This window comes from Puma concolor, chromosome C2 (assembly GCF_028749965.1).
Source record: "Puma concolor isolate L17-30 chromosome C2, mPumCon1.1.hap2, whole genome shotgun sequence".
NCBI lineage: Eukaryota > Metazoa > Chordata > Mammalia > Carnivora > Felidae > Puma > Puma concolor.
In genome coordinates this window covers 154581105-154603445 of record NC_141675.1, presented here as the reverse complement: position 1 = coordinate 154603445, position 22341 = coordinate 154581105, and the positions used below count along the sequence as shown (strand labels likewise).

The window sequence follows — 22341 nt, the reverse complement described above, 5'->3', positions numbered from 1 at the left end:
GTGCTTCCTGTACACAAAGTATATTTTGCCTTCAACGGTGTGCCAGGATCTGCAGTCTGGACGACTGTGATTCGGCACGAATCTTCCTAAAGATCTGCTCGGGCTCTCTCTTATCCCCCTGTAAGCACAGTCAAATTGGTGTTCTATTTCAGTACAGCCAATAGCTTTGTAGGGCATTCACGGGCTCTGCCTCTCTGGCTGAAGCTCCTTTTGTTTGAATTTCATAGAGCTTATCTGAAGTGAAATAGTCCCAAGGGAGACGACCCCCAACTGTAGGATATTAGAATTCTCTGTCCCTCCCTCAGCGTCCCTGTTTTCCTTGACATTTTTCCAAATGCCAAGAGTTCTTCCTGTCCGGATTCTCTCCAGTTCTCATCGCTTTGCCTGCCGTCAGCGCACTTCTTTTGTGTATCTGACAATGTATCCATTTCCAACTTAAAAGGATTTCAATGGCAAACCCAGGTTTCAAACCGGGAGTAAAAAACAAAAGATAGAACTTTTCTTCTCCAAACCTGTCTGGACCACAAATCTCAACGTTTAGAAAAGAGGGGGTCTGGTCTGTTGGTCACATTAACTGATAAACCCATACCCCCAAATGTATTTATTCATCCAATAAGGGAACGTTACCAAGTGCCAGACCAGGAGCCAGGTCCGGTGGACAATGTAAAGTTGTTCCTGTCCCCAGGAAGCTCACAGCTCACAGTCTAGGGGGGATAATGCTAATAAATAAAAATGCAACCATAATACTTGCTATGGTCTGGATGTTTGTGTTTTTCAAAATTCATGTGCTGAAATCCTAACCCCCACGGTGAAGGCATGACAAGGTGGGGCCTTTGGGAGTGATCAGGTCACGAGTGGGGGGCCCCAGTGAATGGGACTTGTGCCCTCACAAAAAGAGACCCCAAGGAGCTCCCTGTCCCTCCTTCCACCATATGAGGACACAGGAGGGAGAAGGCTGTCTGTGAACCAAGAAGAGGGTTCTCACCGAATCACACTGGCTCCCTGATCTCAGACTCCCTCCCAGCTTTCAGAACCGTGAGCAATAAATTCCTACGATTTATAAGCTGTCCAATCTGTGATACTTTATTATAGCAGCCTGAACAGACTAAGACAATAACAGCATGAGCTTTAATGCTGTGTTTTATAAAACTATCAGCCAAATATTATATAAATCTGTGCATATGCATCCCCTAAAGTCTTTCTTTCCCCCGCAGTGAGAAGCCCTTTCTAGAAAGCCATTCTAAATTAATGAAAAGCCCCAGGCTTGGGCTCATGATATTGTTCAGGTGTTCAAATGGTACAGGGCACACAGTTCACTGAGGACAGAAGGCCCCCAGATGCAGTGTGAACGCCTTCCACCTATAACAACACCTCTAATGAAGCACTGAGGCAGAAATTATAATTAAAAAAAAAAGTTCAGAGAACGTATTCATCATAAATTCAAGGCACTTCTCACAACAAAAACCTGCATTTCCTTTTCATCTTGATCACACTATTCAACTAAACCTTTAATAAAATCAACTGCAAGTCATTGACTCAATTCAAAAGAGAAAAACAGTGAGACTTCTTAACCACACACAATCCGATAATGAGGTGCGGGACCGGGGGAACAAAGTTTATGGCAATCCATAAACCATCAGCCCAGCAAACACATTTCCAGGCTGCATTGGGACCTCTGCCCATGCAAGAAAAGTTGCACTGGGAACCAAAGTTGGACCTGGCGTCTTCCTAGACCTAACATCCCCAGGTAGAGTAGAGAGAGTGCCCATCCCGGTGTGATCCAGAGAAACCAGGGGGATCTTGCTGGATCTTCCTGTGTCTCTGCCACTGACTGGTACATCCCCAAATGAGGTTATACTTATAGAAGAAACAGGATCGTCATTTGGCCTGCTGCTGCCAGGCCTTTGGGGCCAGTTGGAAAATCCACATTTTATGCAGTTATGCTTGGAATCTGGGTGTAACTGGTCTACCCTGCACAGTTATCTGCAAGCCTGCTCATCCGTCCTCCGGCATCTGCTTGGTTCACTATGACATCACAAGAAGCACACGACTATGACAATTTTCACTGTAGTTCTGTTCCCTACTATTTATCTTAGCAATGGGTTGTCCCAGTGGCTGCCTAGGTAAGCCCCAAGTGGAGGCTACTTTCGAAAACAAAAATCCTGTCCTTTCTATGCCCCCCTGCAAGATTCAAGGGAGCATTCCTTCCCCTTGCATATCTCTCTCCAGACAATGTTGTTCACTCTTCTCTTCTTCCTTTAGAAACTTAGTGTGTAGGCAGTAGCTTCTGATTCTGTGCTAAGGACAGGCACGTGGGTCTAAAGATTTGCCCTGAAATGTCCTCAGTGTGTTCCCTCCATGCGTCTGACAGGCACAGTCCTTTTGTGGGTGACATCTGGATGGAAGAAAGGCTTGAAACTCTGGCCCCAAGTAGCAACATCCCATCCAAGCCGATGCAAGAAAAGAGTGGTGACAGTTAGGATCCTAGATGCTTTCCCAAGGGGGGTCTCAGGTCTAATTAATAGCTGTCAACTGATGCATTATGCAATGGGAACCCCCCCCCACACACACACACACACTTCCTCAAAAATAGGGTGATGGTGGGTGTCATTTTTCAAACTGATTCTCCAAAAGTGTGCCTTTATTGCATGAAAATCTTGCTCCTGGCTCTCCTAAATCAGTTCTTTTGAAAAGCAACTTAAGGGGCGCCTGGGTGGCTCCATTGGTTAAGCATCCAACTTCAGCTCAGGTCATGATCTCCTGGTTCGTGGGTTTGAGCCCCGCGTCGGGCTCTGTGCTGACAGCTGGCAGCCTGCAGCCTGCTTCAGATTCTGTGTGTGTGTCTCTCTGCCCCCTGTGCTCACTCACTCTCTCTCTCTCTCAAAAATACACAAACATTAAAAAAAATGAAAAGCAACTTAAAAACGCACACCTGGATGAGAAAATGGGACTGTCGGTGTTATGGGACTCCTATTTGGTGGCTCAACAAAGAGAGTCTCATTCTTCTGTGCGGGGGTCCAGGCGGAGAGAGAAGAGGGTGACTTTGTTAACCTTGACTTTGGTGGTTAGGATTTCTGATCCAGTTCATACACCTTAACCTGCATTTTGATCCCTGCTAAATTACCTCCCGGCCCATCTGACATACTTTAATACTGAAATGTAAATTAGACACCCCCACAAACCACCTCCACTCTCTCGGTGCCCTAAATTTGGACTTGACTCCCCTCGCTGTACTGGAGCTGCTCTTTTCAAGCGCCTCTTTCCCCGAGCAATGCATTGCCACAGGGGACGGAGGAGACACTGGGTCGTGGAGTCACCCAGTTGAAAGCCGGCTCCAGGCTCAGTCCCCGAGTCCCCACCTCTCACCGCCTTCCCCCTAAAGGCTAGAAGACCCGTAGGACCAAGGCCCACCGGGGAGCACTTGGCCCTTTGGGGGCCTCTCCTCCCAGCCCCGCCCCAGCACGGCCCCGGGGGAGCAGCTGTGAGCTCAGGGATTTCCGCAGCGGGCACCAAACGCTGCCAGCTGGAGCCAGCGCTCTTTGCCCACCAGACTCCAGCAAATCCCGAAGTCGGAGGAGAGGCTGACAAAACCCCTGACTTTGGCCCTCTGCAGCAATCAGTGACACGAGGAAGCAAAGTATCATCTGGAATCAACCCCTGCCTGAGAGCTATTAAAACAAGAAGCCACACGCAATTCACCCAACCAAGCAAAAGCTCTGGGCTGGGGGGACGTTCAGTTCTCTACCCGGAAAGGAGCGTCTGTTCGACTTTATTAAATGTTTTAAGCAGAGTTGAGTTCTAGTGAAAGGACTCACTCCCACTCTCTGAGGGACACACACCTGGAAAGTCGGGGATCAGGCAGAGAGCTGGTCACCCAGCTGGTGGCCAGAGCACCGGGGCTGCACGTAACAGAGGGGGGACTAGGTGCAAGAGGGACAGGAGGAAGAAAGGGAGAAGGAGATGGAAGGGGTGTCACGGAAGCAAAGGGGGGCAGAGGAGACGGATGCACCTCCTGCGGGATTTTAGCAACATTAAAGGAAACCCTTGCAGTTGGCTGTTAACGAGGCTGATGGAATGGGGCGGGGGTGGGGGGCGGCCGCAGAGCTGCCCTAATTTTATGTGCAGCAGAAACGAGGCTGTGACCCTAATCGTGGGCTGAGCTGTGGGACGTGTGCTCTCTCCCGGGGGACCCACGGTGAGGTGAACACCGCTGAGCTGAAGCATTCTGGAAAGCTCATGTGTTCACGACGCCGGGCTTCAGCCTCGGCTGCAGATGGGGTGACAGCCGGAGGGGACCCAGCAGGAACACCATGACCCCAGAAGAGCCCGGGGGGAAGCTGACTATCGAAGAAGGGCCCCCAGTGCTGTACTGCTTTCTGACTCCTCCTCTGGGAAGCCCACTCTCCACAGCCAGCCATGGCTTCTTGTGAGCACAGGTTGCTGACCCAGGGTGGAAGCTTCTGAAGTCTCCAGGAGGCTGCAAGGCACAGAGGCCTGGTCCTCCTCGCCCTGTCTCTGCTCCAGGCCCCAGCTCCCTTCCCCTCGCCCCCTCCCCACCCTCCTCCGGCTCCTTCTGTGACTCCCAGTGCGCAGAAACCGCCCCCGGTGGTGGGCCGCCCAGCAAGGCCGCCCAAGCCCTGCCCTTTGCTAGCCGCCGACTTTGAACCGGCTGACCTTGAACTTCTCTCTGCCTCAGTTTCCTCATCTGTCAATGGGGAATAAATACCAGCACCCACCTCACAGGATTTGAGGGGGCAAATAAGGTAACACCAGTGGAGTGCTAGATGCCAAGCTGGGGGCTGAGAACAGACAAAAGTGAGGTGCACTGGCTTTACTGGAGCCCCGCCCCCAGCCTTATCTGGGGCTGAGAGGCTCACAGCCTTCCCATCTTCCTCCACACTTGCCCCCTTCCTCACTCAAGCCCTTGGCTCCGTCCCAAACCCCATTCCCAAACCGTCTACGCTTTGCCTCCTCTGTCTTCCTGTCATGTTTATGTCAAAAGTCACCCATCGGAGAGACAAACGCAGTGAAGACACCTCTTATTTCTGAAGTCGTTAATTTTACTCTAGAATTCCCAAAAAAAGGATCACCCATCTGTCAAAAAAAAGACAGAGAAGATAAAAGTAATTATTTAAGTGCCGACCAAAAGGAAATAAAAACGGACTTGTCTCCACTACTGAGCTGAATTAGAGGGTGGTTTGTACAACCCCAAACCTGCCTCGTTTAAAAGAAAGAGAACGTGATCTTTTTGAAATAAAATGAGCTATCTATAGGTTTGCCCCCAACAAAATACCGTCTCTATAAACATATTCAGAGAAGGGACTTGCAACCAGAAGAAATGTAGCTGTTCTTATGTCAAAGTCTCTCCGGTGCCCGAGCCCCATCCCTATACACAGATTTTTCACGGTTCGAGCGATTTGCCTCTTTTACTGACGCTCTAACTAGCTGCAGATGTAGTTTGTGCGGCCGAGCCGTGCAGTCCTTCCCCCACGTCTCTTCCAAGGCTGACTGTCACCGGCTGGTCCGCCTGCCAGCATCCTGAAAGCCATCCACCAAAGCAAACACGTGAGGACAGGCGGGAAGCACAGCAAACCTCCCGCGACGCTGAGACCCTCGGCTTTCTCTCCCGAGGTGTCCAACCCAAAGCACTTTCCAAAGTCACGATTAAATCAGAAGCCAACAAGCCATCCCTTTCTTTCCAAGGCGAATTTTTAAAAAGTTGCAAACTTCACCAACGTCTCTGCATCTGCCACCGCAAACCAGGATAGCAACAGGGGTCAGCCCTCCGAGCAAAGAGTCACAGGGCTGATCGACCACCACTCGGAGACCCTTGGCGTCTCCCGAGACCCACTGCGGCCAGCGCACTGGTCACCCCCGAGTCTCCCTCTCCAAGTACGAGGGCCACTCACCTCGCTCATGTTGCTGTAACGCGGCAGCCGCGGGATCCCTGCGCTCAGCACCGTGCTCAGCACCCGGATCGCTGCTCAGGGGTCGCTCTTCCACCGGTCCTGGCTTTTCTCTTAAAAAGGGCTGCCCGGTGGCATCATGCCTCCCGTAAGCCAATGAGATTCATTCACCTGTCTGCATGCCTCGCAGACATCCGAGAGCACGAGGGGCCACCTAGTGGAGCCAGGTGGGAAGTGAGCTGGGTCTCAGCCCCACATTCTGCCAAGGGAAAGAGCTGCTAGATTTGTGCGTGGTTTTTTTTTTCTTTTTTAAAGGTCAAAGCCAGAGGTACAAAGATCATCACCGGTTTGCCATTGTTTACTAATTCAAGGGTCCAGGATTCAAATACGTTTCAACGTCAGTGAAAAGAATGTTTGCATCTCAGAGGAAGGGCAGTTCTGGAAACACCAGCCCATGCTCGCTCTCTCTCTCTCTCTCTCTCTCTCTCTCCCCCTCGCTTTCCCAGGAGCTGCGGCTTCCCCTTCGTGGCACAGATCCCAGATTTCCAGGAGAACATTCTCCACTGCTCCCGCCCCAACCCCAAATCTGCCAGGCTGTTCGTATCCCGGGCACCTCCTCCCTTGGCAAGAGGTCATAGCAGCGCTGGGACATCGACTTGGAGAGTCACGCTGTGACAAGAGAGGAAGTCTCCGGCCTTATCTGTGTTGTCAAAAACTTCACCAGCATCCGGAGGGAGATGCGGGCTGGACCGTGGAATCTGTTAAAGATTTCATTGCTGCAGCCTGTCCAGCCTCTCTGTAAAGAGGTTCAGTCCTTTTGCCTGGACTTGTGAGACCCCGAAGAGCCTTCACGGCACCCAAGTGAGGCCTTGACTTTCACAACCGGGATCATGGCCAGTGCAGGGAATGAGGTGGGTGCCGCGGCCTGTCTCGTTGGCCCAGGGCTGATCAGGACACCCTCCGGCAACTTGCCAGCTCCAGGTTGGCCCTGGGTTCAAGCGGGATTCTCCGACAGTGACGCCCTGTCATGGCAGATACGCCAAATGATGACTCTTCAAAGGACCTACGGGAGATACAAGCATATCCAAGTGACAGCTACCATGTGGGTAAATACATGAGAAACTGGGCAGTTATTACAGTCCTCAGATGCCCCGCGGGGGCCTCACCCATCACCCCACATGGGGAGACTCTGCCAATAGCTGTATGATGAACCAACACTGAGCTCGGGCCTGTCTCTGATTCCCTCCATTGTCTTCTATCTGGCCAACGCCACAGTGGCCTCTCCTTTCACCTCCTTTCTCAGGGCCACCTTGGTGAGTGAGGGAAAAGCCACACATCCCCAGTGGGTACCAGCGAGTACAGGCCACCTGCGGAGGCTGAGGCCGGGAGCCAGGGCCCAGAGCTCTTGCATCTACCGTACGAACGTGAGTGACCACAAACAGAAAGCAGCAAGAAACACAAAACTCCTAAGGCTTGTGGGAGCCAATCTTCTTAACTTATAGCCACTTTACATGGGAATGTGTCTACAGAAAGTCCCCTTTCAATGGGAAGACAGGTACATTCATTATAATAACTCTTCGTTCACAGAGAAACAGAAATGGGTTATATACAGTAAAACCTTGATTTGCGAGCGTGATTCGTTCTGGAAACACGCTTGTAATCCAAAGCACTTGTATATCAAAGCAAACTTCAAGAACCATTGGCTCAGTTGTGATCACGTGACATTCAGCGTCACGTGCTACTCATATTGCAAGACATCACCCGTTTATCGAGTTAAAATTTATTAGAACTGTTTGGTCATCTTGTGGAACACTCACAGAACAAGTTACTCACAATCCGAGGTTTTACTGTTTACCTATTTGTCTATCCCAACCACACGAGCCTTTTGCGAACAAAGGAGCTGCCTGCCAGCACATTCTGACAGCATCCTTCTCATTCTTTTCCTCCCCCACCCCTCCTTGCCCCCAGTGTCACACATGGGAGGGCCCAGACAGGGTGCCTTTAGGGTCCCCCAGTGGTTGGGAGTGGGAGACGGAGGAGGGTGGGTCTGCTGAGGCGCAGCCGACTGGAAGAAGAGGGATGGGGCTCCCTTCTCTGCATGAATGGCAAAACCACGCCTTCCCCAGGGAAAGCCTGTCTGGTTGGGGATTTTGAGCACCCAGTGCTTGGAGGTAGAGAGTGCTACCTCCCAGTGATAACCCTGATGAGGGTCCCTTGTGTGGTTTTGTAGGCTATGCTCAGGCAGAGGGGACAAACAGAGGAGACACAGAGGACCAGCCAGTGCTCTGCTGGCCTGGTTGTAGTGCAGACATGAATTTTCTCATAACACAAGTGCACATACGGATTTACAACAGCTTGGGGTTTGGGGAGCAGTGAACGGCTGCTAGTGTTTCCGGGGGAGGGGCCAGAACTGGTGCCCGGGATGGGCTGTGGCTTTGCCAAGGAGAGTATACAATTTGGAACAAATCGGGGGTTATAAAGGGTATGGAAGAGAGGATAGATGGCATTATGGGCTGAATTGCGTTCCCTCCAAAATTCATATATTGAGGTCCTAACTCTCCGGTACCTCAAAATGTGACTGTATTTAGAAATAGAGGAGATAGAGCCTTAAAAGAGGTAAGTAAGCTGAAGTGAGACCATATGGGTGGGCCCTAATCAAATAGGATTGGTGTCCATATAAGAAGAGGAGATTAGGACACAGACCCATCACAGAAGGAAGACCCTGTGAAGACACAGGGAGAAGATAGCCATCTACAAACCAAGGAGAAAGACCTGAGAAGAAACCAACCCTTGGTCTTGGCCTTCCAGCTTCCAGCCTCCAGAATCGTGAGAGAATACGTTTCTGTCGTCGAAACCACCCAGCCTGTGGTACTTTGTGGCAGCCCTAGAAAACTAATACAGATGTCCTAGCAAGTGCTGGAGAAGACTTTTAGGGAAAGAATAGAAGGATCTCAAGGAGAGTTAGACCAGTATTTGCCATGTAGCATGCAATTTAACCCTGTGGATTTTCCCGGGGCACCTTTCATAACACAGTTATCTCCAATCAATGGGTCATGGAGCTGTCTGTTTTAAACACAAAGTGAAATTGAGTGTGGCCATAGAGCAGCCATGGGAAACCAGGACCTGGGGGTTACACATAATGCATCCCAGGGTGCACCCCACACAGTTCTGGTTCCACATTTGCTCAGGGGACAGCTGCCCAGGCACTCGGGCACTGAATGTTCCTTCTATCACTCCCCAGCAGGTAGGCCCTGGGACCACAGCTCCCAGCCCCATCCCTTGTCTTGGGGCAGTGGTGTCCCCACAGACCAGCCATCAGACCAAGGATTGCAAAGGGTCCCTGGACCTCATCTTGGAATCCCAAGGGATAAGGACAGTAAGTAGATGGTCTTTAAAGTTTTCCAGGTGGTTCCAATAAGCAGTCAAGTTTGAGGATCATTGTTTAGAACAGTGATCACACAACACACACACACACACACACACACACACACCTCACGCACTCCTTCCAAACTTTCACTCCCTCCTGCCTCCTGCCCATCCTCCTCCCTCTACCTCCTTTTAGAATCCATGTGGCCTTCTCACATGACTCATGTTAGTCAAACACTGTATTACATGGTAGATGGAGTCATGAACCAGAAGCTTAGAACTTGAGTCCTTGACTTGAGCTATGGTTTTCCACGCGACCTTGGCAAAGCCTCACCATTCCTCAGTGTCTCATCTCCTCCACTGGTGCTTTCAATCTTAAAAATTAATTTAAGAAATATTAAAATCGTGCATCTGCCAACCTAAGCAAAAATAGAAACAACAGATATATTGAGCTGAGAAATAAATTTTGAAAGAACTTCAGGAGAATTAGACGCATAGCTTCATATATTAGATCTCGGGGAATACTTCAACGTTTCTGAGTTAAGATCCAGACATGGGGCTCTATAATTTATGAAAAAAACCCAGATAATATGGATAGATTATTTTCATCTTCTTGGGAGCGTGATTCTGCCTGACGGTGCAGACTTGAACCAAGCAATCTTTCAAAATCCTCCTTTAGGGTTATTTATAGGGCCACTGTATATTGATGACCTGGGGCTTTTCATCAGACTTTTATACCAAATGCATCATATATATACAATTTCAGAGGGTGTGGGAGCTTTAAAAAAAAAAAAACCCACACCCTGCATCATTTTCCTGCCTTTGCTTCTCTACTTCCTTGTGAACCACTGCCATGCACAGGTGCAGCACAGGCTTCATCCCTGAACGTGGAAGGCATGGACGGAGGGAGAAGGTGGTCATCCTCCTAGGACAGAGATTTCCTGGCCCAACGTCAGTGGCTGGACCCCTCCCTCCATTCTGCCTTCACTGTCCCCCCAAACAGGAGCCCCCTGCAGTCCCTGGGTGTCTATGCAGCCCCCATCCCTAAGGCTCAGCATTCCCTAGTCCAAAGGGTGGACCCAGTGAACTCCTGCCTTTGATCCCCAACCTTGCATCCTGCTGCCTTGAATTTTAATCTCCTTTGCAGATTCTAGCCCTCAGCCAACCTCTGGAGGCCACGTGGCCCAGAGCCAGGAAGCCACTCTGGTTATGGCCACAATTGTAGACATGCAATGTAATTCTACAGACCTCTCCAGGAAACATTTGTTTATTCCAATGACTGATTTGGGTGCGTGCTGGCTTGCACAAATCTTGATTCTCCCCTCCTGGATTTTAAGCTTCTGGACAGAGGGTGAGGCCATCCCCTTCTGTTCTCTCTCCCATCCCCTATGTGTGCACGGAGTTAGTTGTCAAAAACACTCCCAAACACAGCGCCTGGGTGGCTCAGTCAACTAAGTGTCCAACTCTTGATTTCAGCTCAAGTCATGATCGCAGGGTTCCATGAGTTTGAGAGGCTCAGGTCATGATCTCTTAGTTCCATGGGTTCGAGCCCTGAGTCAGAATCCATACTCACAGTGAGAGCCTTCTTGGGATTCTCTCTCTCTCTGTCTCTCTCTTTCTTTCTCTCAAAATAAATAAATAAATAAATGCCCACTTCCAAACAAGTAAGTTTTCTACTGGCCACTGAGTATGGAAGCTGCTGAAAAAAGAAAACTCTTTTCTCTATAAAATGAAAAGATTTACCTTCCAAGGTAAGAGTTTTGTCTTTTAAAAGTGAGGGGCGCCTGGGTGGCGCAGTCGGTTAAGCGTCCGACTTCAGCCAGGTCACGATCTTGCGGTCCGTGAGTTCGAGCCCCGCGTCGGGCTCTGGGCTGATGGCTCAGAGCCTGGAGCCTGTTTCCGATTCTGTGTCTCCCTCTCTCTCTGACCCTCCCCCGTTCATGCTCTGTCTCTCTCTGTCCCAAAAATAAATAAACGTTGAAAAAAAAATTTTTTTTTAAATAAAAAAAAATAAAATAAAAGTGAGAAAACGGGCGCCTGGGTGACTCAGTCGGTTAAGCGTCCGACTTAGGTTTAGGTCATGATCTCACAGCTTGTGGGTTCAAGCCCCACTTCAGGCTCTGTGCTGACAGTGCAGTATTGTTCTCTCTGCTCCTCCCCCACTCATGATCTCTCTCTCTCTCTCTCTAAAATAAATAAACATTTTTTTTTAATTAAAGGAAAAATAGATTAATAGAAGAAACATTAGGCGGTGGCTTCCGAAGGTTTTAGCAAATAATATTGCACGGCTGCTGTCCTGCCCCGCCCCCTTCATTCCCATCCAGCAAGAGTGTTTCCCCATCTCTTCTGTCACCCTTAACTGGGCACTCTGCATCAGAGATGTGTACATCTTATAATTTCTTGGAGATAGTGGAAATTTGTTACCTTCGGGCACTCCCCCTTCCTCCCTCCCTCCCCCTCCATGGCTCGCACTTTCCTGAAACAACTTGTGTTTACTACATATGCAATTTCCAGCCCACCTTGGCACGCTGTGAGGTCACTTTTTCTTTAAAAGTCACCAGGCAATAGGAGAGAAAAGGGGATGGTGTGGGAGGCAGACACGGACAGGTCAGATCTGGGCACCTGTCTTGTCTTATCTTCCAGTGTCAAGTCCTACAGGCCCACCGGAAGCCACTATTGTTCTTCAGGTTTAAATTACTCCCTGTTTATGGAGGAAAAGGTCATCTTACAACCTGCAGTCCCTTTTAGCTCAATTAAAGGTCTAAGGCTGTCCTGGGGATAAGTTCTGCCTGGAGAGCTCACAGAGCCCATGTCACCCTCAACTCCCTCTTTGATGAAAAGGTCAGCGGTGTTTGCATTCAAAGAGCCCCCCCCCCCCAATCCCGTCTCTGACGCCTGGATCCCTGGCCCATCGCTGAAGGCCATGCCCGTCCTGCTGGTAAGGCTGTCTGCTCCCAGCAGTCACGATGGCTCTCAGAATTGTGCTTTATTGAGTTTCTAACTATTTTCCCTGCGTGCACTTCCTGCACAGGTGAACTCCTCCAGTTCACGCTTCAGCAACTCTTCCCAAAATTTCAAATCAGTGATTCTGCAGAGCCAGATTCTGCAGAGCCCACTTGTCTGGCATTATAGGCTGAATAGCATCCCCCCAAATTCATACCTTGAAGACCTAAACCCGACGCAGCTGTATGTAGAATGGGGTCTTTACCGACACAATTAAACTTAAATGGGGTCATAAGGGTGGGGCCCCACTCCAATGGGGCTGGCGTTTTATAAAAAGAGGAGGAGATACTATGGACACATGTGCACGAAGAAAAGCCATGTGAGGACATGGGGAGTAGGCAGCGTCTACAAACCAAGGAGAGAGGCCTTCGGAAGAAACCAGCCCTGCTGAAACCTTGATCTTGGGCTTCCAGCCTCCAGGACTGAGAGACATAAATGTGTGTGGTCTTCTGCCATGGTGGCCTGAGCAGACTCAGACATCTGGACCACGGCTGAGGTTCTCTCTAGAGGACACTCTAGTGTAGCCCCCTGACCCGCACACTCCTAGGATGGAAGTGCTTGTTCCCAGGGTGCTGGGTGTTGGTGATGGACTCAGCCCTCAACTCAGTCCTCCCTCGGAGGCTGCTCTCAGCCAAAGGGCCCTGTTTGCTCAGGGTCATCATGTCATTCAGGTGACCACCCACATCCAGTTCTGTCAGCTCCACATCCAACAAATGCCTGGCCCCTTATCTCAACTCAGGACAACTCTACAGGGTCATCCATTCCAGCTCCAAAGCTTCCTGTTGGATCATCTGAGGCATTTGTTCTGTCTGGATCACAGCCTGAATCCCCCTCTCCCCAGGGAGCCATTCCAGAAATAGGTGAGAAAGACAATTAGCAGGACAATGGAAGGAGAAGGCTGTTGCTGGGGAAGTCAAGGCCATAGAGAAAAATAAGGCAAGGCCGAGAGTGATTGACCAGGAAATGAAGGCTGAGTGTGGAACCCAGAGCTTCTCGTGCAGCAAACAGAAATTCTCATGTCCTATGACTGTGGGCAGAAAAAGAGGAACACGCCCAAGACTAACTACAGTGTAGCCAAATGCCAGAGAAAGCAAGTTCTCTTAATCTATGCCAAAGTCAGGGTCTATGGGAGGGAAAAAGATCCTGAGTCGTGGGTAGATGCATGCAAATATCTTGAGCCCCCAGGTCCCTCTGATCACTCTGGGACTACAGCACTGGCCTCCTCCTCCCTGTTGAAGGCTGGTGTTCTTGGTACTTGAAGATGGTACAGAGGCTTCTCTCTTGCAAGACAGCACATGCCTATGCCAAGCCTTCCCCACCTCCCTTCCTGACTGCCAGACTCATAACCAGAGTTAAATCACTATATAAGCTGGCACAAGTGTTGAGCCTGGTAAGGGAAGAACCCAAAGGAGCTTGGGGCTTGGCCAACATGTACTGGCAGAAGCCATGATGAAAATGCATATGCGGCTGGGTTCTGAGAGTTAGATGGAGGCAGAAAGCCAGAGGTGGGGACAAGAGAAAGTTTGTTGAGATGGGAAAACTCTCCTATGATGGAACACTGATCATTCAGCCAAGACCCCAAGAGATGATTCCAACAAGCTGCTCGAATGGCTTTGGAACCTTGCAGGAAGTGGTGGTTCACACTGAGTGAGGTAGAAATGCCAGAACTGCTAGGGAAAAAAAAAAAAAAAGAGGAAGAGAGGATCAAAAGGCTCAGTGATGAGGGCATGCTAAGGGTATATGCTATCATACCATATAACTTTGGATAAATATGCAGTGAGGGCTTTGCCTTCACCAAAGCAATAAGAAATGTGCTTCCAACAGCACTGAGTAGCTCAGTGGTATCTATTCTACTCAGGCCAGGACTGCTGCAAGGGCCAATACAGAACCAGGCTTCCTGATGGCAACAGGGATGATAGGATCCAGAAATAATGGAGGCCAAGTGGCAACAGTCAACCATTGAAAGCAGGTGGGTGCAATAATCAAGATGAGTGGAAGGGTCTGAGAGCAGCCAGTGGGCTTGACTCACAGAGCGCTATGTTGATAGATGTTAATAGAACACAGCATCCATAGACACAGCATATAAATGCACCACAAAGGACCTTTCTCAGTCTATACTAGTGCTTCTCAGAGGAGGAGCAAGGGGACAGCCCCCCCCCCCCAGGGGACGCTGGCAATGTCTGCAGACATTTTGTGGTGTCGCAACTGGGAGGAAACATTTGTGAGATCAGGTCAGGGAGAGTCTTATGACACTTAATGTGTAGAGACCAGGGTTGTTGATAAGTTTCCTATGATATTCTCAACAGTCTCCCACAACAAAGAATCATCTGGGGCAACATGTGCTGAGCATGAGAAACCCTAATCAAGGTAAACATGTCTGTAGGAGGATCTATACAAATCTGTACAAGGATCCCCAGGTGAGTAATCAAGAGGCTGAGGGCAAGCATCTCAATAACAAGTCAAGATTCCTTGCCCAGTTTTCAATCTGAGCCAGTTCACCGACTCAGAAGCAGTCAACCAAAAAGGGGGCCAGGTCTCCAGGGAAAAGGACCCACCCACATCATAGCCATAGTGAGTAGTGTTAACTTTCCCAGTTATTCCTCAGAAGGACCCATGACCATTTTCTTGAGTAACTATAAAATAAAAAATAGAATACCCTAAAATTTAGAGGACTGTTGAATACAGGGTCCAAGTGGAAACTGGGAGCTCAAAGCATTAGCCTGTCTGTTAGCGTATAAGGGAGCTGAGTGTAAATGGTGTCCTGGAACAGGTGCAACACAGAGTGGGTCCACTGGAAATAGACATATTTGGCAATGGGCAGAATCTCCACAATGGACCCATGGCTTGTGGTGTAAGAGCTCTCATTGTGGGGACAGCCAAGTAAAATCTCTGAAACCACCCCACCCCAGCCAAAATGATCATAAAAAAAACAGTATCATATTCCAACAGAATAGCAGAGATCAGTGCCACCCTTAAAGACCAAAAGGAGACTGGAGTGTTGGTTTCCAACTTATCTTTACTTAGTTCACCAGTCTGATCTCTACAGAAGCCAGAGAGACCCTGGAAGACGTCAGTAGAGTTGCACAATCCCAACCAAATAGCAGCCCAAAGTGCAACTGCTGTGCCAGACATGGTATCTCTCCCAGAGGAGACTAATGTGGCCTCAGGTATGTGGTATGTGGTCATTGATCTGGCAAGTGTGTTGTCTTCCTTCTTTATTAAGAAGGAGAACTGGTGCACCTACATGGCTCACTTGGTTAAGTGTCCAGCTCTTGGTTTCGGCTTGAGTCATGATCTGAAAGTTCGTGAGTTCAAGCCTTGCATTGGGCTCTGCACTGACAGGATGGAGCCTGCTTGGGATTCTCTCTCTGCCCCTCCCCTCCTCCCATGCCTGCACACTCTCTCTCAAAATAAGTAAATAAACTTAAAAAAAAATAAAAGGAAGATTAGAAGGTGTGAGCCCCCTGATATGACACCACCCCTCAAGGAGATCAGCCAACCCTTTGGTTGCAAGCTGACATCTTTAGACCCCTACCCTGGAAGAGACAGTAATTCACCTTAACTGGAATGGGCATATATTCTGGTGTATTTCCTTTGCTGCCCACAGACCTCTATCTATCCAATTCTAGCACCACTGTCTGGAGGTTTAAAGAGCATTTAATCCACCGATACAGAATATTGCATAACATCACCTTGGACAGTGTTGCATTTCATATCAGCCAAGGTTTGATAGAGGGCTAGAGAGTGTATATACCATGGAAGTCTGAAAAACACAATGAGGGCATTGCTTTCACCAGGGGGCGCCAGGGAGACCAAGGTTTGCAAGACTGGATGGCAGAGAAGAGGTTGCTGTAGTGAGAGAGCTGCAGAAGGTTCCCTGGTGCCTTGGACTGAATACTGATCTTTGCAAAAAATACCCTCTGAAACCAAAGTGGAGGAAACTTCCCAATGCTGGGGAAAGAGCCCCTGGACAATTCCTGGAGGTGCCACAGAACTGGAAATCATTCCTGTTCCCACCAGCCAAAATGGAGTGACCTTGAAATACACAGGCCTTGCCTTAGAAGTAGGGTTAAATTAGTTCCTGAATAAAGGCTGTTCTTGGCTCGCCACAACAGAGCCTAACACCAAGCCTCAAAAGACTCAAAGTGACCCTCAGTTCACTTAATTACATGCCAGGAAAACAACCCATCACTCTTTAAAGGACTACAGTAAAATTAGCACCCCACAATATGACATTTGTAATGTCGAGGATCCAAAAATGACCAGGCATGCAAAAAAAAACAGGAAAATACTATTGCTCATTTCATAGACACAACTGCAGAGATGGAATTGTAGACTCTCTTTCATACTCTCTTCTCTTTCAGTGCAGAGCCCAATGCAAGGCTTGAACTCACGAACCTTCAGATCATGACTCAAGCCCCATTCTACGATTCTATATCTGGGATTCTGCAAACCACATTTCAAGTTGGCCAGCCATTCCCTTCCAGAATCCACCAAGAGAGAGCATGGATGGTCAGGATTCTGCAAGCCTGGAGGTGGAAGGACAGGTGTGTTCCTTCCTGTTCCCTTCTTGCTCCTTCTGTTTGATCCCTGTTCCCATTGGTGGCCGTGCTTCTTCACCTCAAGACTGGCAATTCCTCCAGACTTGATCTAGTTAGTGGTTTTCCCCACATCTGCAGAATCAGTCTCCCTACACTCCCCACAGAGACACTGCACCAGCAGAACGACACCTCCTTGACAGAGGTCTGAACTTCAACTCCCTGAGGTCCTTCCCCTAAGCTTCTAAATTTTAATAATCCCAGATTCTTCCCTTTGTTCACCAGCCCCCAGGTTGATAGCTGCCTTCAAGGGACACCTCTATGACACCTCTAGAATTCTCTTTTTGTCTCTTTGGTCAGCCATTCAGCAACTGTACGCCTCATTATCAACTGTTATACAAACGCTTGTCTGGGTGAAAACCAGTGTGGTTCCTGCCTCCTGATGACCCCACCTGTGTAGCCCCTGATGCAGGTGACTTATTACACTGAGTTCCCACAAAACTGAATAAGATAGGCAATTTTATTAACCTCATTTTTTTCAAAGAACATGCAGTTCAGAGAAGTTAGTAATTTCCCCAGAATCCCAAAGTTAGTAACTGTGAAGTCTTACCTTTAGAAATAAGCAGTCTGACTCCAAAATTTGTGTGCTTGAAAATACCATGGAAAAATTCCTGCATAGGAGCACATATGATAATATGCTTGGACTCATTGATATCGAAGGAAATGTCCATTCAAGGGCTATTGAGGGATTGGTAGGATTCATAAATATCACAGTGGCAGTTTATGATTACAAGAGCATCCCAGAGAAGGCAATGTGGGTCATATTGGAGGCAATGAGCCTCACATCTCAGTGTCTATGTGAGAATCTCCAAGTGATCTTGGAAATAAAAATGCCAGGGACATGGGTAATTTAGCTGTTGTTACCCACAATATTAACTTCCAATCCCTGAATTCAGACAATCCAACTATTTTCCCTCAAGAAAAATTTGTATGGTAATCAAAATTTAAAATTTGATCATGGTTTTTCTTCTTGGATGTATTAACACAGTGGATACCACTAATATTGTTCTCTCCTGCCCCTTAATAGAATCTTTCTTGTACTAGGAGTTATACTGCATACAAAAGCAAGACAAAGACATGGGGTGTGTGTGTGTGTGTGATGTGGAAGCTGGGGAAAGGGGAGACAGTAAGTAAACAACCATAATATATTCCCAGTGGCATCTTCTCCTACACCAACTTGTACAGCATTTAAGTGGGTCATGAAAGAAGAATTATATATGGTCATCACTATCTGGACCTAATGCATGTGTCAATAGAATGCTGGGAAATTGTGCTAATATCTTTCAAAATGAAAGCAAAAGTGAGGTCCAAAATTAATCTGCAAAACCTTCATGTCATTTTGGTTCTTTCCAGACTATAAAATATTAGCATAAAAAGTGGTAAGTTCATTCCATTTAATATGAATACTTGCTTTAAATAATTCCAAATACTAAATCATGCTGAAGAACTTATTACCAACATTGTAAAATTAGGAAAAATCTCAGTCAATTAAATGCAGGAAACTAAAAGTCTTTAGAAAAATTTAATTCCCTAATTAAACAGCTGAGGGGTGGGAGCAGCAAGTAGAATGTTCCACCAGAGCAGCCTCAGAGTTACTGGCCTCGTAAATGAGATAGTTTGACGAAAGCAGCATTGTGGTGACCGAAGCTTAAGAATGCATAAACGCCATCAGACACTTGCATCCCAAAAGGCAAGGCCATTTTCATCATATAGAGAAACTGACCAGAAAAAGCCTTCTGAAAAGGCTTCCAAAAAATGGTTTCCTCTTCTGAAAAAAAATAGTTTCTGCAACCACACACCTGCAAGTCAAAAACATTTTGGGTAATAACATTCCATTCAGTGGCCCAATTTTGGCCTGAACAGTCTAAGGGCCAGAATGCCATCTACAGCAACATCCTTACCCAGAACATTACAGTGTAGACAAGCTCACTGCCCACTCCCACGTAAACACATACCCCTTAATTGTAATAGCAATGCCTTTAATAAGATCCATGGACAGAAGTAATTCTTTAGGGTCCTATGAGCCCTTTGATCTCTAGTGCCACGAAAAAATACCTAGAACTACGTGAGGTATTTCAACTATTGAAAGAGCAGCCAGAAACTTGAAAATACCAGCCTAGGGGGTAGAGATATAGGGAATTAGGTGAATAGCTACAGGAAGGGGTTTCGCCCCTGGGAGAAGGGAGGGGGCCCACCAGTGCCTCCATGCAGGCCAGTGGTACTCACCGTATGTAGTTTGGCATGGGAGGACCAAGGACTGGAGAAGATAGGAGAGGGTGGAGCCAAGACATAGGAAGGGAGGAGCCAGTGGAAGTTCCCCTAGAGGTCACCCAAAGAATTGCTGAGTGCAGGAGACAGAGAAGCCCAGAGCCAAGGGATAGAAAGGGCCTGAGATTATGAGTAAGTGAATCATGTTCCAAATGAGAAGAGTTAGGCAGGGCCGGCTAGGTCAGTATCCTGGAGTCAGGAGGCCAGACTGCAGCTCAAGGTACAGAAGGGAGGTAATTATGGGCATGAAGAATTCTTATAGGTGAAAACTGGACTGAATTAACAGGTTAACAAAGAGGGAATCCATGGGTACTAGTATCAGTTGACCGAGCACCAACTCAACATACATCTGCCAGGAATGCATCTTCTGTTACTGGCCATTGTACTTTTCCAGTTGAATGCATGGTGTGGTTAGTCTACCAGACCAGGATATCACTGGGCTCACTCACCTCAGGAAGTGCAGAGTACAGTTCCCAGAGCAGAAAAAAAAAGGAAGTACTTCTCTCAGTCTGGACCCAGAGGCACGAGCAACAAGGAGGTTTTACCTGATTGCATTAGTCCCTGTCTCCCTTCAACAGTGCCTAAATTTTGTTCACCTTATCCATCTATGAAGGGGCTTTGGCTTGAGGCTTCAGAAGAAGTGAGACTTTTTGCAGTGATGACGGACCAAGGAAAGTTGCTGGATGAAATGTGGTATAAGTCTGTCCCTCTCTGGAGTAAAGGCCTGAGGGCTATAAACAGATAAAACTCCACCGTCCCCTGTGTGCTTCTCAAAGATCAACAAGCTTGACACCAGAAGTGGTAAGGACAAATTTCATTCAGTCATAATTATTCCAATAGACAAGAGGGTCCAGCATGAACGGAACTCAACTTCCTGGACAAAAATCAAGAGACTTTGTAAAGGCCTGGATGTGCTAATAGAAAGACACTAAGGGGTATTAAGTGGTGTTGGTCCATGTGATTAGGCCACTTGGATTTGTTCATTGGTGCTTATTCACAGAGAAACAAACTTCACGTCTTTAGGAGAGAGGGCAGTGGTACAGGTTAGAGCATGGCATCCACTGACGTTAGGCCCTCACCCTCCCGCAGGGACTGAGAGCAAGGAGCAAGCAATGAGTTATGTCCTTGAATGTTGCTCCAGGACAGCTTTGGGGCCCTTGAGAATATAGCTCTATGTGGTAGATTTATATTCCAAGGGGCAGAGAAAGAATTTATAATGGCAAGCTTTCTAAAGTAGCAGCTCTGTGAGGAGATTCAGAGGGTTATCTCCCTACCCCCAGGTTTTGGAAGCATTGAGCTCCCCCAGACAGGACTTAAGGGAGGGCAGTCATCATCCTAGAGACACAGCCTTGAGCTGTTAGAAACTATGCTAGTGTTTGCTTAAGTCTCTTAGTGTGGGGTGGGAGGTGAAATCATCTGTGCTGAGAGTCTGCAGATTTTATAAACCAAGGTTGAAGCCTAGTCATAAAGAGGGCTCAGAGGGCCTGACTAGAGTTTGGTCAAGAGAGCATCTTTGTCAAGCTGCATCATTATCTCTTTGAGCCTCACCATCCTCTCCATGAAGCCACATTGTCTTCTCCATGAGTCACACTGTCTTCTCCATGAACTTCACCATCATCTCCAGAGCCTCACCATCTTCTCCCTGAATTGTCTTAGTGAGATCCTGGAGGACGCTTATGACCACAGTGGACCCATGTGGATAATCCAGGAGAATCTTCCCACCTCAAAACCATTAACTTAATCACACCTGCAAAGTCCCTTTTGCCCTGCAAGGTAATATATTCACATGTCCCATGAATTAAGATGCAGACATATTTGTGGAAGTCATTATTCTGCTGGCCCCCCTGCCCACATCCCACAACTCAGAAATGAAAGTGTGAGGATTACTACAACAGCACCACAGTGCCTAGAGCTGAGAGAGCATCTGCACAGATGTGTGTGTGTCAGGGCTTCTGGATGGACAGATCCACCCTCACAGTCTGCCTCTCTGTGTCTCTCTTACACACACACTCTCTGCCATCCCCGAAGCTCTGGACCATGGGAAATCCCAACTCTATTCAACAGGCCATCTTCTCGCCCCCTGAGGTGTGAGCAAAGATAAATGAGTGAACGGGGTTCAGACACGAATCATCCAGATGGAGGCCTGGGGTACAGCCATGGGCTCTGCAGGAGCTGGGTTACAGTCCAAAACACCAGAAGTTACCTAGAATGCTGATAAGTCACCTGGACAGTTGATGCTGGCAAAAAAATTCCAAGAAATTCTCAGATCTCCAAGAACTTCCCCAAGTGCCTGATGAGCTGAGAATCTGATTCCCATTGTATAATAGGCACATTTCATTTAAAAAAAAAATGAAGTGTATTCTTTTTCCACAATGATGGGATCTAATACTTGTAATTATAAAAATAAGAGTGGCATAAATGTCTACTGTTGTCATGGCTCCTTTCAGCATCTGAGGATGGGATTTATTCACACATAATTCTGTTAATCAATGTTGGAGCTATTATTTCCAAGTAGCTTGGTGACTTTGATGAAGATAAAGCCTTCAAGATAATTAAGCTGGAATACTCAAGCAGTGCCAATCCAAGCACAAGGAAAATAGCCACTCTTATTGCCCACAAAACATCCACGGGATGAAAAGGATTTGGACGCAATGGTTATTTGATGTAGAAAGCACCCATGTTCTTACTTCAAGATGAAGTCTGATTATAATAAAGTATTTCCATTTTATGAAAATTAGCTACACAATAAATAGGTGAATATTGGATACATTTCCAGATGAACAACAAGACCAATTTCAAAGAAGGATTTCAAAGGGGTAAAAATGTTTTTAAGTACGGAAACCAGGAAATTTTCCTTTGGAAATTGTTTAGTTAATAACAGCTGCCAGTTTCACAGGTAATTTGCCTTTTTCATTATGGAAAATTCACCTTGAACAATGGAAGCTAAGTTTTTCTACTCTAAAAATATTAACCTCCCGTGGAGTCAAATTGATGAGTGTCTTCTCATTTGCATGAAAGATAACTTTATTTTCTGACGAGAGAGTCTGAAGAATGGTTCATCTTCCACATTCTATCATGTGTGCACAAAGGTAGAGCAGGTACAGTTCTCTTGCTTAGGCTTATCTTAGTTTCAAAACCAGCAGCCACTTCCAACTGGTGTCAGCCAAAGAGAAGGATTGATTGCAGGGAGGTGGGCTGTG

The 22341-nt window shown here is 47.7% G+C and overlaps 2 protein-coding genes across 2 annotated transcripts in view; both read right to left on the bottom strand.

The window, feature by feature from the left end:
• PCP4 (Purkinje cell protein 4) overlaps positions 1-6068 on the bottom strand; it is a 61703-nt gene extending 55635 nt beyond the window's left edge. Inside the window, exon 1 of the mRNA XM_086676007.1 lies at positions 5910-6068. Coding sequence (XP_086532133.1) covers positions 5910-5918 — 9 coding nt within the window. The 5' untranslated portion in view covers positions 5919-6068. The remainder of the gene's footprint in view (positions 1-5909) is intronic.
• Positions 6069-11276: 5208 nt separating this feature from the next.
• Positions 11277-22341, bottom strand: part of IGSF5 (immunoglobulin superfamily member 5) — a 94435-nt gene continuing 83370 nt past the window's right edge. The window contains exon 14 of the transcript XR_015240461.1: positions 11277-17484. The gene's annotated coding sequence lies outside the window, so the exon portion shown is untranslated. The remainder of the gene's footprint in view (positions 17485-22341) is intronic.